At 39.5% G+C, this 16,788-nt stretch overlaps 1 protein-coding gene across 9 annotated transcripts in view; it reads right to left on the reverse strand.

Moving 5' to 3' along the window:
• LOC113989701 (dystrophin) overlaps positions 1–16,788 on the reverse strand; it is a 553,659-nt gene that overhangs the window by 42,100 nt on the left and 494,771 nt on the right. For all 9 annotated transcript variants that reach the window (XM_027724535.2, XM_027724552.2, XM_027724609.2 and 6 more), the window contains 4 exons: positions 16,516–16,717; positions 13,046–13,131; positions 10,284–10,441; positions 2,063–2,229 (listed from right to left, as the gene is read on the reverse strand). In XM_027724535.2, coding sequence (XP_027580336.1) covers positions 2,063–2,229; positions 10,284–10,441; positions 13,046–13,131; positions 16,516–16,717 — 613 coding nt within the window. The remainder of the gene's footprint in view (positions 1–2,062; positions 2,230–10,283; positions 10,442–13,045; positions 13,132–16,515; positions 16,718–16,788) is intronic.

Below are 16,788 nucleotides of genomic sequence, written 5' to 3' on the forward strand. Positions count from 1 at the left end.
ATTTCACAACTTCAGAGCTTTGTATGTGACTGCTTCGTATCAGCCTGTCAAGTTTTCTGTGTTAGTGAGTTCTCTTCCCTGAGATGTCACACGGTGTGCAAAGCCCAGGAATGCTCCTCCGCCCCTGAGGGACAGGTACTGCTGCCTCAGATGTTTGTCAAAGGTCTGAATCTTCAAAAAAATTTCTAACATTGGGCAACAGTGAAGATTTCTAAAAAATCACTCTCCTTTAACATACGAGCGACACCACACTTTTTATAACACTAACTTCAGATCTTTTGCTCTTCATCATGATTCCTAGCACAGAATGTCCTCACGGAGGAAAATTCCAGAAAGTAATGCTCTCTCAAGTAAGTCACTCCGGTAACCCCCTTGTGTCCTTCCTAGCACCTCTATAAAAACAATTTTCCTGCAGAGCATTCCATCCGTGCAAAACTCCAAATGCACTTTTGGGCCATTACTTAATCTCATCAGCTCTATGAGGCAGCTAACTGTTGTATCTGCTGTGCTGAAGTGCTTGAAAGAGCCGGAGGCATAAGGATTGTCTTGTTCCAAATACACGAAGCAGTTCAGCCACAACGACCTCAAAAGAACATTGTTTTACATGTACTGAGCGCACAGTATTAGCTTTCTAAAAGCCTCCCGATACAGTATCTTTTTGTCAAGTGTGTACACAGAGTTTCAATGACTTGCAAAGACAGAGAAAAAATCTGTGACAGACAGATTCTACTACCATGATAATAGATTTGTTATATAAATTTAAGAGACAGATGAGATCAGTCAAGTAAAACGAGACGCAAACACAGAGATCCAGTGTCCGCCTCCTGAGTTTCTGATGCCTACAACAGACTATCCATTCACTTGCCATCCTTTGATTTTTCCAAGTGCCGCATTTTTCAATTCCACCTACTTGTCTTTGGCTGGTTTATACAAAACCGTGTAAGTAATACAGTAGTTCATACAGTGTATCTGGGAGCAGGAAAATTAGACTTTGTGGATGTGTTGAATTACTCACATCCAATGCATAGCTCTTCCTCGGTAATATTTATCATTTCCCAGTTAAGATATTCAAGAGGAATAAAAGAAGAGGGAGAAGAATTAAGATGATTAGGGGAACAGCCTCAGTGTAGAAAAGCCCAGATTCAAAACAAAGCAATACCTTCATTAGTTCCCCTGTTTCCCACTGCCTGTGAAACTGCATAGCAGAAAGCACTGCCCCACTACATGCATAAAAGCAACATTCATACTCTCCCAGGTCAGAGGAAAATGATGGCTTTTCTGTGTAGCACGGCTTGCTGCTGTTATCTGTCTGGGTTTTAGAAACAAAATTACTGAAAGCTCTTTGTAAACAACATGATAACACAGAAGGAGAAACGCAAATGTTAAAAGAAGACTGTGCATAAAAAGGACAGAAAACGTACAAAGCAGCTATTGCAAAGCAAAGTGATAAAACAAGTCCAGGCATAATTGAAAGTGAGTATTTACTTAGTCCTTAAGTGGATTCTCAACAGGCATACCAACACACAGCCATTTAACAACACAGTGACTTATTCATTGCCATAGTAACCACGGTGTCAATCCAGATGTTTAAACGGACCAGCAACATTTCCCCCACTCCAGGTTAATGTTCCACCACCAACATTCTTTCTCTGAGAAACGCACAGGTAGCTTTACATGTCTGAGAATTTTCAAGGGACTTCCCTGCTTTATGCCATGACAGAAAGCAATTCATTAGGATCCAATTCAGAAAACGCAACTGCATGCATAGGACACACTGAATGCAATGCAAATTGTATTAGTTGTGCAATCCAATGATCATTTTGGTCGAGGCATGGAAAGACTGGGACACAGAGGAAGGGCCATATCTTAACCGAGAGATGATTTTTGTCCTCCTCAGCTCTCACATCTAGAGTCTAGGTGTCACTCTGCCTCATGTCCACATCACAATTATTTTTTCCAGGAACAATATGGATAAAATCAAGCGCATGGTTTCCCTGGAATCAAGCAGAGCTCTTGATCCACCAAGTAGGAGAATACATGGCTGAAGCGAGCGAGTTTATACCTGAATCCAATAATGGGGCACTCCTTACAGATGTTACACTTTGCCTGGTGTTTGGCAGTCTCGGCAGCAGCCACCCTGTGCAGGACGGGCAGCCACACCATGGACTGAGGTTCCAGCCTCATCCAGTCCAGGAAGAGGGCTGCTTCGATCTCTGGTTTGTTGTTGGCCTGTAATACAAGGGGAAAAAAGACAGAGGCTGAGCACAAACGATCTGTCTATTACCAGCTAATTAACAGTTCAAGCTATTTGCTTCCTGTCGACTCAGTATCTTCTCCCTGAATATACTCCAGCTTTTCCCAGTCCAGCCAGTCATTAAAAAAAAATGAAAACTCAAAAAAATCTGCAGGATCCTGCCTTCAAGCTAGGAACTGAAAACTATTATTAATGTTTCAAATCCCTCCTTCTCTTATTCCCTATTTCAATAGACAGCACTACCATGTACTTTGTCACAGAGAAAATCATCCACTCTTCAGGATCACCTTTGATGCCTGATCTCACGTTCCCCATCTCTCTTATCTGAGCCTGCATAGCACTGCTTCTAACCTATTTTAAAAACTGTTTTATCCAAGCCCTAAAAATTGCATGTCTTTTGATCAAAATTCCTTTCTCCTTAACATCCTTCATTATGACACTGACCTTTCTACAAAACGCACGCGTAAAGGAAATCATTCAAACCCCTTCTCAAGCCTGTTGTTGAACATGTAAACCCTCCGCCTCCTTAAATGCCCCAAAATCCCTCTTCCCACCATCTCATCTCTAAATTTCTCATCACTGACTGCAAACACAATACAGTTCTGTCTCACAGAATATGAGCCTCACGTTCCATTACATCCCATGTTCACCTCTTTATGAACAGCAGAAGAGTCTATGAACACTTCTCAGCAGATCCATTCCTTTGCAGCTTTCCCACCCCATCCTAACCAGTGTGACATTTCAGGTAACTCTTCTATGATAACTTTAAGGCAGCTCAGTCACAGAGACAAATCCCACTGCAACAGGTACCATGCACACACCGAAAAATGATATATCATCCCTACCCAGCAGCACCTTTTTCTACAGTATAGAAAATGAAAACAGCAAAGAGACAATAAACACAAAGTGACAGGAGACAACAGCAACCTCTCTACACCGGTAGAGGTCTGGTATAGACACTGCAGAGAACAGCACAGAATAAAGGCAAGGAGCATCAGAAGGGATTTTAAGGAAAACAGTGAAATGACGGGAGTCAATGTTTACAGGAAACATCTCTCTGTCGTGCAGGGTGGTGTGAAGCCTGCACAAAACTAGTTCTCTGAGAACCTGGGAGTTGGTTTCAGTGCTGAAAGCAAGGTGATGCATCAGGTGGAAACCACGAGGGATTCTGGTGGGGAGGGTTGGAGGGGGGAGGACGTGTCCGCACAGGGAACAGCCCAAGTGATGAAGCAGGACACCATCCCGCTCTCTTTCTCTAAACCATCACTACATGCTAATTCCAATTCCTCAAGACATTTCCTTCCATGCTACCCAGAAAAACAGCATATTTATGGTCTGAATATATCTAAATCCTCTGTTTTCCTTTTTCTCTGGGCTTTCAAATACAGCTCTCAGTGGGACGGTCTTTTATATTTCAGACTTCACAAGGCAGACAATCTTCCTTTGTGGTTCCAAGCCTATTTGAAGCATTTAAATAAATAATAAGCATTAATGTATCATGTACATGGATCAAGATGAATAGAGGATTGAGTGCTGGGGGTTTTTATGCTTGCTCTTAGTTATTTTTCCAGTTTCTCATGAAATCTGAGTTTAGTATGATCCAGCTCAAACCTTATTCCACTAAAAATGCTAGTAACAAATTTGGAGAAAAAAATATCACAACTGATCTAAAGGAGAGAGAGCTATAGGGAAAACCAATTAGTTGTGTTTGTTTTCCTTTTTTTTTAATCTAACACTGTTTATAACCTTGACAAACAAATTAACTGATCAATACTTGAAGACTGAGAAAAATGCAAAGTCTCTTACACGGAACCCCTAGATGCAAAAAAGATGTGGAATACAAACCCTGTAATATCCCTTGAATAATGCATTGCATTAGAATTGACTTAAAATGCTGCTGCAATACTTCAGTTTGTTACAAACCAAGATTCTTGGTCAGGGCTTTCTTCTTGAGATGTTAGTTTGGGAAACCATTTAAAGACTTCTGTGACTACATTTAAGATCCTCATATATGGATTTCTAGTACAGTCAGAAACATTCTTTTTTGGATATTTGGGGTAAAACCCTCAAACCACAGCATATCTACAGTTATTCAGATAAAGTCTTTCATAATTTGATAGTCGCTACAGATCTATATTAAATGGAATACACATTGAAGTACTTCTGAAGACTTCTGCATTAAACCCTACTGTTTCTTCATGTAGCTACAGGATTCAGGAACACCCCCCAGCAAAGTAAAAAGGAGAAAATCAAAAGCACAGTACAGTCCAGCCAACATTGGCAACAGAATTTTTTCAGAATACCAGATACTGCCTTCTGCCACAGGACATCAGTGAATTCAGAGGAATTGAATTAATTCTAGAATTCTCCCAAGAGAAAGGCATATTTATAAAATATGATCATCTATATGTCTATTTTTCAGCTAGAGGCCCAGGCATTAAAGAGTCTGGCAAGAGAATTTCTGTGGCTCACTCAGGGAGCCAGCATCAGACAGGAACTACACTGGCAAACCATTACTCTGTCTAGCAGACTACACTTTCTATACAGAGGTCCTCTAAGCCTCAAAAAAAAATTTAAAGAGGATCTCTTTAATATACCATTTCTAATAGAAAAACATGAAGTGTACAGAAATGCTGCAGTGTAAGCTGCAGTCAGAATAAGAATGAGCCGCTCAAAGCCCTGCTCTCCACTTGTAGCTGCTTTAAATTTGCAGGGAAAACGCTGCGGCAATGAAAGACTTTCTGTAACACCCAAAGATCTATTTTAATTTTGCAGTCACTGTCAATTGCCAGCAGTCCCAATAGCTGCCTACCCAGAGCTCTGCACGCTGGCTGTACAAGACCTGTGCTCAGAGAGATTAGGTGCATTAAAATGTATCAGAACTGGTTCCGAATTATATTACATGAAGATTTAAAGCCACGTGGAGCAAAGCTGGTCAGGGTCAGACAGTACAGGACACACAGTTCTCGACTGTTCCCTGAGTTGCTATTACGATTTTTTTTAATAATCTCTAAATCCGGTAAGGCAGCAGCTGAAGATTTTACATACAGGAAAAAGGCTGAATTCATACAGTTCATATCTGAACCAACAAGATCAAGCTGTAAAGAATATTAATGATTCTTCTCTTGAACACATTGCTGTGCAACTCCCAATTTTTATGGTAATAACAGAGTGAATCATAAAGTAAAATTCATAAAGGCCTTTCTATCTTACAAATAACAATTTGTTATGGAGGACATTCAAATTCATTATGTTCCAGACATCTGTTTTTCAGTATTTACTTTGCAGAAACAATGGGGGAATAGGAAGTTGGGTGGTGCTAGCATCTTTATGCAATACTTGGGAGTTGAGTTTTTTTCCTTCTTCTTCCAGTTAGTAGTTTAAAAAATATTCTATGCTATATTAACTGTCCATAATATGAAATACGCTCCAAAGTACAGTTGGGATTTTACACGAACAATGTGATATTTTTTTGGACTAAGTCAATCAACAGAGCAGAAATTTCTGATAACATTTCTGATGAGCTAGATTCTGTTTATGTGCAGTGTAGGAAATCAACTGGAAATAGATCAACATTGTTAATTTAATTGAATTTTTCATCCAGGATGGAAAGCTTTACATTAGCAAATGGTATTTTGGACAAAGCAACCTGAGGAATAGGATTCATACGACTTGTTGAAGTTTAAAAGTGCAGAGCAAGCCAGTAACAGCAGCCCTGTCTCCCCAGAGCCAGATTTAACCCTGTTCAACCTTGTCTTCCACTCCTATATTACACTTGATTGCATTGACTACTCCAGTCAATGTTTTTAGTGTTGTGGCCAAGAGTAATAAAATAAAATAACATGAACTCAGAAGTGAATTAGTGTAGTTTTATATCATCCACACTTGAACAACACCATCCTGCTGATCCCCATCCCCTAAACCATTTTAAAATAGCTCTTTAAAGCAGTTCACTTCTAGGACTCTTAAAGTCTGCCTCCAAAGTCAGGCACAGGTTCACAAAATCCTGCTGAAATAAAACCAGAATTGCTGGTTTATGACATTTACAGCACAGCAGCTTGAGGAAGGATTTACTAGTTCCCTTTGGCCAGCTCTCTCTTGTCAGAGCCAAAAGCAGATGAAATATCCTATGAATAGAAACAAGGGCTGTCTGAATCTCTTAAAAGAGATGAAGTTCATCAACAGTAACACTGCATTTGTAAGTTATTTTCATACAGACCTGTATGTAACTATATATAGTTATTTGTACACAGTATTGGTATTTCTAAACTGTTCAAAAAATAAAATCAATAAACAACCTCAGCCAACTCCTCACAAAACAACTGCCCAACCTTTCTGAATCAAACCATTTATGGCCAAATTCACTATTAGGGTCCTGACCCAGGATTTGTAACAGATAAATGCCACCTAAAAGGACTAACAGCCTTATTTTAGCTTTTATTTGTCTGCATAAATACACTGGATTTGGACACAGTTAAGTGGTTTTAGAAACCAGGCTGATCTTGCCTTACCATTGATCAAGTACAAATCTAGGAATGCAGACTATACAACACAGAATATTAAAATACTTTGCTTTGTCAAAGTGAAATGAAACAAGGTTTAAAATATATATATGAATGAACTGCACATACTACTCCTTAGCTTCATCTGTACTAGTTTTTAACATCAAGTACTCTAATTCAAATTCATCCTTGAAAGAAAGAACACTTAAAGTACCTTATAATCGAGAACCAACTATCCAATATTTTATTGAGAAATGGCAAGGGACATTTTCATCTGAGCTGCACTCTGCTATCACATCACATTTCTTAAAAGTCCCAATGTCACAGTAACTCATCCAAGGCGGTGATGTTAATTCCTAGGTCCTGTTTACACTATATGAGGAAAGCATATTAATAGTTTTCCACTGTGATTAAAATACTGTGTATGTGTCCTTCAGTCCATATCATTTCCCTATCCTGTTTACTTAAAAAACATACCCATCACAGAACTAAAAGGAAAGTCCTTTCACACTGCAGTAATACTGAATTCACTCAATTTTTCATAGATCTACAAATTGCTTTGATGCATTCTGAGCTTAAGCAGACCTATGCAGTCTTCGAGTGGTCACTGGATTAAGCTCTTTACTCTCAGTTAAAAATATTTTTTCTTTAAAACCTCAAAGCAGAAATTACAACCCTCTGCCCCAAACGTGAAAGACGAGCCCCATGATATCCTCCTCCTCCCAACAATTATTACCAGCACCTTTCTGTAAATGAAGAAAACTGTGGAAAGCACAAGTCAGTGCTGAGGGAGTGAGAAGCAGCAGGACAGCAGCAGCAGCCCCAGGATAAGGGGACCCAATTCTCAGGAGAAGCAGTGGGCAGGCTACTGCCAACAGCAAGGCTGGGCTCCTCCCTCCCCGAGCCTCATTCCCAAGGGCTTACACTTCGAAAAGCAGGAGAGATTTCCCCTGTTATCACTGGGAACAGTAAACATCCCCTTTTTTTCTGCTGTTGTGAAGACAGACAAGGCCGTTGCCAGGGCACCTAACCTAAGGGAGCTGGGAGAGCCATTTCTGAGGCATACAGTTGTTGCAGACTCTGACATAACCACAATTTATTGTTGGCTTATCATCACCAGAAAGAATCAAAAAAAAAAAAGGAAAGAAAAAAACACTGCTAAAGAAAAAACATTCCTCACCGTGGGTGTACAAAGAAAGACTGAATTTAGTTTCCACGCAGTAATGTAAACTATGAGCCCCCACAATATTTTTTAAAAATTAATTATCTCACTTCGGTAAAAGGAGACTACCAGGAGCCCCCTAAGATACTCCTTGGCTGTCCAACTTCTCCAGCCTCTCCATTTCCTGGGCTGATCCCTCTCCCCCGCCAGCACCTCTCTGCTGCCCCCCAGCCTGTGAATCCTGCTGCCTACCATCCTACACTGAAAGGACGTTTCTGTGTTTTCCTTCTCTCTTTCTCCTGGAAAGTTCTTATTTCTTCCCCCATCTCCATTCCCAGCGGCTCCTTTCTTTCATGCATCATTCTACCCACTCTCTGTTTCCTTTAGCACTATTATTCCTACTACTGTTATTACCATCATTCCCTAAGGGTGGTCCTTATTTTTCCACTTCTTAATTCCTTCTCTCTCCCCTCCATTAGGCTCTCCCTATGCTTGGATTTCTGCTCCTCTCCCTAGGACTCCATCCCACCTATTTTTGTATTTCCCCTCCCCTGTTGAGCCTCCCTCCCCCTCTCTGGTCCTCCTAGAAGACTGTCTGTTCTGCTGCAGCCCAGGTGAGAAACCACCTTCCCACTCTTGAGAGTTAAAAGGAGGCTTCATCCAGAGGAAAAAGAGAGGATGAAGTTCCTTTTACTGCAGGTAAGAAGAAAATCTATTTTTCAGCACAGGGAAGAGAAGGAAGCCTCAGGTTTTCCAATGTTCTGATCTATGAACAGGTCAAGGGTTGTGCCCAGTTGTGCTTGGTCTTCTTCTAGAAATGCCAGCAGACGGATGCAGTACAGTGTTCAGCCTGCTGGCATGTCTTCATCTGTGATGACAGTGTTGCTAACTCATTCAAACAAACAAGAAAGACCTTATTCCAAGGTCTTCTTCCTACTTTATAAAAACTGGCTTTGGATCTTCCATCACTATGAGTTTAATTGTTTTATTCCTAGTATAAACACACAGAACAGCAGATCCCTTTCACAAAAAGCCATAGTTTTGCCAGATCCTGAGGTCACTTTTCCTTGAGTTTTTCAACAGTGTTCTTAAGCACTGTTGCCATTCACTTGGGAAAAAGTAGAATCCAGTGAGTCCTAATTTCTGAGGAAGGTCATTTGTACAAACTTTTGACCATGAATTTGCTGCAGCATCAGTTTGTGTTAGTGTCACTTGAAAGCCCAATATGGAACTCGAGGCTTGAAAGCCACAGCTCTGTTACTACACATAGTTTATGAGCATGGGTTATCCACCCAGGACACAGCCCTATAAAACATTCATTTTGAAATGGCATCAAGTACATATTAGAATTATAAAAGGTCAAGACATGACTGATGGAAACAGGAAAATGTGAATCCTGTAGAATTAGTCTGTTAAAACAAATTAAAAAAAATACAGAAAGCAAATATCCCATCACAACTGAAGTTAGTGATGATTTTAGAATTAGATTCTTTTCATAGTCACTGTGTGTAAGCAGTCTACTTCCAAGCATTAATATTCATTGAAAACACTTGCTGTGTTTTGCTTACTACAGAACTGAAACTACTACATAATGAAACTTGAGCAGCAGGCAAAAAACCAAGCAATTCCCCCCTTCCCCAACCAAACAAAAAATCCCTCAGGAACAGTCAGGGGATGGGAAAAGAGCTTTCTTCCATTGTAATGTAGAAGATGCATTTAGAGTTAATCACAGACCATACATTACCTCCCCTCCTCTACCTTTTCATTAAGCAGCTGTCTTCATCTTGTGCATTCTGCTGGTAGTTATGATAAGGATGAATAATTCCCATAACTCTCTTCCTCCCCAGATTAAATAATTTACAAGTTTGAAAAAGAGCCTCCAGTTTGCTGTGCATTCCTTAACAGAGAGGACAGGAATTCTTTCAGTACTCTTTACAGAAGACTGGCATTAGCCATTCAAGGAGTGGAAGGAGCTCATCGAGCACTCCTCGCCCCTAGACAGCACTGCAGGCAGTTGCCTATCGCTCCCCTGGGCACCTAGCTGTCACTGGTATGAACATGCTCAAAATTTAGATTAGCCACTGCTGCTCACCTACATGGCAGCAATAAACAGTGATCTACTGCTGGAAATAGAAAACTGTAAAACCAGGAGCTGCTGTAACAAAGACTTAAACTGTTTGCAGGGTTCAGTTACAATATAAGCCCTGACAACAATTATCTGCTGTCTGAGCTAATTCAAATACACCTCGTCAAAGGAACGGCTTAATACACCGACGAACACCACCAATAAACGACCACAGTACCCTAATCCTTCTAGGTTTTCCATCCTGTTCAGAAAATCCACAGTGAGAAAACATGAACTTACAAACTGGAAGCAGCTTCTGACGCTGGGCTCGATGTTGCTGCCCCCGAAGGAGGCCACTTCCCCCAGCTGCCGCGGGATCTGGATGGAGTCGTGCAGCAGCAGCCCCAGCCGGCGCTGGTCACAGAAGCCAGTGGAGCTCGCCACTTGCTTGAACAGGTCTGGAGGAAGGAAAAGGACCCCAAAGGTAAAGAATCACTACCAGGATGTGCCAAAGTAGCGCAGAAGTTTGCATCGTTTCAAAGGCTCACAGGCGCAGTCAACAGCCTTGGCGGACATGAACATAAACATGTCTTTGTTTCGGCTGCTTCTCTTCCCAAAAACACTGTTGTTCTCCTATGAAACATGCAATCTAGTGATAACTTCTAATAGTATTATTGGCTTGTATTGCACCTGGTAAGAAAGGCCATTCTAAGACAGCACCCGTGACATTATGGATGATAGAAGCTGTAACTCTGTAACACAACTAATCAGACAACAATCTCTGAGCTACAACATAGATGTTTTAAAAATATTTTTTAACAGTAAAATAATTTCATACAACATAAAGCACCCTTTTCAATTCTTAGCAATCAATGTAAAACTCAGAGAATCCATTTCTCCTTTGGATGAGTTGAAATGATAAACAAGAGCTCCCTAACTTTGATATATCATAATCTTTTAATTCAAGAGAATTTCTAAAATAAAATAAAAAAATTAGAGTACGACAGAACCTGCCATCCATCAGGAATATTAATATGATATTAATTTTTAACTTCTGAAGTGAAATGTCACTTGAAGCTATGTCCTGTTACTGCAGCATTCTGGAAAAAAATCCTTACAGGACAGAATTATTATCACTTCATAAGATCAATTCAATTTGGTGGGAAATAGTTATACTATGTATACATTGAGGAGGTTATAGAATTTATATTAATAAGAAAAACCAGGCTAGCTTTTACTGAAATATTTATTTGGTAACATCTCTGTTGACAATACATTGCCTGAATAAATTCTCCTTACTTTTCAAACAGTAAAAAAAAGAGCAAAAGAAGACTAGAATAAAATAATGCTCTTTTTTTGGAGCCACCTTAATATTTCATGCAACACAAGGGATGCAATTATAAGGGTGTTTCAGCACTACTCAAGGTAACTTTCCTAGTGTTGCTTTGACACCTGTTTTCTTCTAAAGGTATAAAGAAATGGATAGAGAAAGGATTATATTTTAATTACATGAATTTCACTGTCGCAAAGTCTAGTTTTATAATAAATCATTTTGGGATGTAACCTTCCATCACCTCTGCAAGCCTGAAGACTTGTGCTCTAACACAACTAACTCTGCTCTGCTGCACAAATGCGGGAAAAAATTTTAAGGGCTGCAACTCATTGCATACTTGCAGCCATATTAACAGCAACTGCATTACGACCTCAGCATGGATGGCAAAGTCAGATCACAGCCTGACAGGCACAATTCCTTCCTCTCCCACAGCTGTTCAGCTTTTGATTTCCCCATCATTAAAACATTAAGTGTCCTATAACCTTGAGAAGGTTATAGGACACATCATAGGTTATGCATTAGCGTGCATACATACTGCAGGAGAATCTAAAATATGAATAAATGTTTTCCTTTATAACTTTGACAATCCTCGATGAAATACCATTTTGAAAAATACCTGTGCAGAGTAATTTTCTTAAAAGATTTTCTGAATATTTTTTCACAACACCCACATAGAACATCTAGAAATCTAAACTGTGACATTCATTGTGATTGCCCTAAAATCTGATCCAATTATACATAGTTATGCATAGACTCTGTTGTTGGTACTGTCTCTTTTCTCTTTAGAGTTCTTCAGCTTTAATCAGTAAAGAATGAAAGATAACAATTGATGAAGAACTGCTATGGCATTCGGTCAAATCCTAAAGGTTGGTTTTTAGCAGTACTTTTAAATGTATGAATGAGTGATACTAGTTAATTTAATAAGAAAGTTACTCTTGAGAATTACATTTATCAGTTCTTTTTTGGATCCTAGTCTCATTAATGAACTGATTCATTATTCAGGTAAGAATAAGACTTCTAGTGGAATTTTTTCTAGTATTTCGTCTATTAAAATATGCATAATTTGCATGCCTTTAGTATTTATTTAATGGTAGCAACTATATTTAAACACAATGTACATAATAAGACTGATCACAATGTGAAAAACATTTTAAAAAGTTAATATATTTGAAAATAGTGTAATGCAAGTGTCCTGTAGACATGCATTTTTGTGTCTGAAGGTGTACCAAACCAGTGGTCTCCAAAAAGGGGTTCTTGTGCCCCAGGGAGTGTTCAAAACAATCTATTAGGTTGCAGTATGGAAATATTTTTTGGTGCTATTAAATAGATAAAATTAAAATTTTCAAAATAGTGTTTATTTAATCTTTATCACATTCCTTCTAGCATTTTATTTTTTGCATGCTCTATAATGCAGACAATATATTAATACACTGGTACATGTATATAATTTATAAATAGATATGCATCTATTGGAAGTGCATGTTCAAAAATTTTCTACTGGTAGGAGTGGGATCAAAAATATTTGGAGACCACTGTGCTAAACTACCTAAAATCATACTAAATAGATAACTTAAAAGTAAAAGGTGGAACAAATTAACACACTTTGCATCCAGAATATCTAAAACTATTACTTGTTGTATGCTATTTAAATGTTTATGCAATAAGGAAAAGGAGGAATAAAACAAGAATATAAACATAAGGTAAAACCAAAACAATTAGACTGACTTACATCTATATTTATCTTCCAGGTGTGCTTTACAAAGGGATACAACCCCAGTTTTGAAAGATAAGACACGGATCCTTCCTGTTCGACCCCTAATGGAAAAGAAACACGATAACATGATCCATTCATACCATAATTTGTTTACTGTAACCAAGTTCACAGCAGTACTGTGTGCCTTCCTAAATTAAGTCCCACAGAGAATCACACTGCAGAGCACAAGCTGGGCAGTTGTAAGCCAGAAACGAAATATAAAATATAGTTGTGGCTTCATAGGCATAGTTGAACTGGACTGTACTGTTGTACCAATTTCTATCAGAAATAATTCCTCATCCCCTTTGTTTGGGCAAAAATGAGTGAAAAGCCTTTACCCTATGCTTATTTGAACAGGCTTCTCTATGAACTGCTGCTGAGCAATTCTCAGAGAAGATGAGGTCCCTGACAGAACAGCAAACCAGCCCCTTTGCTGAAGACAATACAGCTTCACTTTCACCAGAAATGTGATGTAGCAGTTGCTTTTAGGAAGTCTTTGCTTATTGTCTGTCAGCCCTGCCCTGACTTGTTGAAAAGGCAACAGGGAGCCAAGCACAAAAAGCAGCCTCTGCCAGCAGGGTGTAGCGACAGAGACACTTGCAAGACATTCACGTGAATGATGAGACTTGCCTAGAAATCATAGCAGGCAGGGAGGCATGGCAAGGCAGTTATGCCATTAACACCACGGTGTGGTTTCTGAGCTCCTCCTCGCAGCGCTCAAACCTGTCCTGTGCAGCGCCACGGGCTGGAACACTCACTCCAGTCAGTCCCCCCTGCTGCCTCTGGTCAGCCTCCCCCTCACACTCACTCCTGCCTTGTAACATGCCCATGCTACTACTTTTGCTTTTTAATGTGACTGTGAGAACACCCTCCTCTGAGCTGCAGGCAATGCAGTGACAAACCTTCACATCTTCTCTCAGTCATCCGGTTTAACTCAATTTACTTCCAGTTGCTGGCTTCCCCCCTCAGACTTTTATTTCTGATGGCATTTCAAATTTGTAACATCTATTGCAAACGAAGACATATACAAAATAGGAAGCTAGTGCCTAAAACCAACATTTTTAAAGCAGAGCCCTAACAGCTTTGAAGCATCATCAATCAGATCACCATTGGGAGTAAGATAAATCATACAGAGGCATGCCGTGGTCATGCATCAGGCTGCACCATTCCACAAAGATGCAAGTTGTCTTTTTAATCCTATGAAAGTGTTGGGGAGCCAGTGGTGCTCATTTACCCACACATCTCCCCTGCAAATCCTATAAAAGGTGCAGACACAAACTGGCGGACAAAGCCAAATTTAGAATTTGCTACCTTTTACTAAAGAATCTTGTGTTTTCCACCACAAATAAGCACTTGTTGTTTACCTATGCTTTCCACACTCCACTCCTCTTACTCCTCTCCCTCAAATCTTTTCCAAATTAATTATAATCTGTGCCCTGAGAAACTCCTCCTGATGAATACCAGGCTCATGCAAATTATACAAGAGAAGAATGTAGAATGATGATTTCTCTGCAAGGCATATTAAATTGAAACTTGTATGAATCATGAGTTGTTCAGTTCACTCTCCTCTCCTCCCAAGTCAAACCAATAATTTAGCATGCTACTGCAAATGAGCATGAGTGACTGATCAATTAAAACAAATTCGAAACGAGCTGGATTTGCAGAGATGTGCCCATAATTAGATCAGTCATTGACTGTGAATTTGATTAATATCTTTACAAATGACAGTTTTCAATTATAAGAAAAGTAAAGATTCAGTACATTTAATTAAATGTCTCCGGTACTGCTAAGCACTTCGGTTGATCTCTGCCTATTAAGTTTACAATGAAAACTAAACATGTGCAACCCCAAGGTCATCTCTCTTACCAGTGTAATTCAAACTTGAATTTAGGTAAAATAGCTACAAGCTTTCCTCATGTATAAAACACCTCTGTGTTTCATTGTGTCCTGCAATGTGCAGCTCCCTAGCACACCCAGGGAACTGCCTGGAGGCAGACAATTATAATTTCTAATGTTGTACTTGCAGTACAGTGCAATGTGAAGAAAACCAGACTGGACATGGCAAATCTAAACCGGACGGTTCAGCTTAGGAGCAGCCTGTGGAATGACCTTTAGTTCTCTCTCTGCTTCTGATGTGGCTGATATAGATTAACATCCTTAGCACATCTTTTTTGTTTTTCACAAACTAGGTGTCTTCGTTTATATGTTATTTACGGTTGATGATAACTCAGGAGTGGATCAGAGTTCTGTGAAAGCTAAAGCAGATTAAAGAAATAAAACCTGGCTCTTAAATGAATATAGCCCCATTCTGCACTGGTACACCACAAGAAATATAATGTAATCTGGGTAATCCACTTCACAGGGTACTGCAGATGTTGCAGAGGATGTCACAAACAACTGGCTTATTGGAGGTGACTCTGCAGGAAAACAGTATCTGTACAAATCTGTATTTTTTTTTTTGCAGGTGATCCCTGAAGATCCAGTGCTGGATAGAATAACGATATTATGCCACTTCACTTCAGTATCAATGGAAATATCAATGGAAATACAGTAATTGTTCCATGTCCTTCCATTTCTACAGGTAAATGTTTATTCTGCCACAGTGATGAGCTGGAAGGGGCTGATAAAAACCTTAAAAATGCAAATAATAGACTCCCAATGACTTTTTTTTCACTAAATTCACCAAATAAAAATATAATGGTTTATTCTAAAATTAGCTTACAAACGTGTGTTGGAATTTGCCTATGCACTATGAGCAACATCATTAACCCACTGAATAGGAAAACCCATAAATTTTGTTCAGGTACATTTAGTCTGTTGTATTTACACTTATAGGTAAAATTTTTAAAATTGAATTTTGAATTAAGTATTTCTCAAATCTCCTGACTGCTAAGGGTTGTAAACACATTAGATTAGAGATAAGCCTTTTCCATCTTTGAACGAGAATGACAGAAAAGTATAGAAAATTGACATATTTGATAAGGTTTAACACCAGAAGTACAGCCACATACAAGAATTTATATGATGATGTCCATTCTGTTGCTTCTTGATAATTCTCTTAAATTTCTTTATCTAAATAAATTAAAAAGCCACACAAAGCTATGACCTACTGAGGACATGCAGTCACAGAACTGGCTTGAACACACATATTGGTCTGAACATAGAAATCTGCTTAAAAAGTTCTGTTTTCCAGCTCTCTCACTGCTTGGCTTAATAAATCTAGGATTGTAAGCCTAAGCAAGGGCTCTATTGATTCAGCTAAATGCAGCCATTAAACCATTAGGCTTATTAGGTTTATTAAACTTTCACTTCAACGATCCTCTTTTTCAGCTCCAAGCCATCCATGTTATAACGAGGCAGAGGAGCTCGTTGCCCCTTCCCCCCTTCCCCACTCCTGCTATTGGGAAAGCTCCCGAGCACCCCCAGTCCAGAGCACCCAGACATACGTGTCGTAGACATTCAGCAGCCAGTTGAGGCACATGTCCACACAAAGGGGAACAGTGACCAGGTTATTGTGCTCTTGTTCCAGTCGATCGTAAATGGTGGTCAGGCAGTTAATGATCTGCAGAATATCCATCGGCTGGTCATTTTGTTTGAGGTTGTGCTGGTCCAAGGCATCACATGCAGCAGACAGACTCAGGAGATCCACTGTTAGAATAAAAAAAATAAATCACACTAAAGAGTGAAGAGAAACAGTGGTTGTATTACCCACGTCCAAA

Source organism: Pipra filicauda, unplaced genomic scaffold (genome assembly GCF_003945595.2).
Source record: "Pipra filicauda isolate LSUMZ 115617 unplaced genomic scaffold, ASM394559v2 scaffold284_size963001_pilon, whole genome shotgun sequence".
Taxonomy (NCBI): domain Eukaryota; kingdom Metazoa; phylum Chordata; class Aves; order Passeriformes; family Pipridae; genus Pipra; species Pipra filicauda.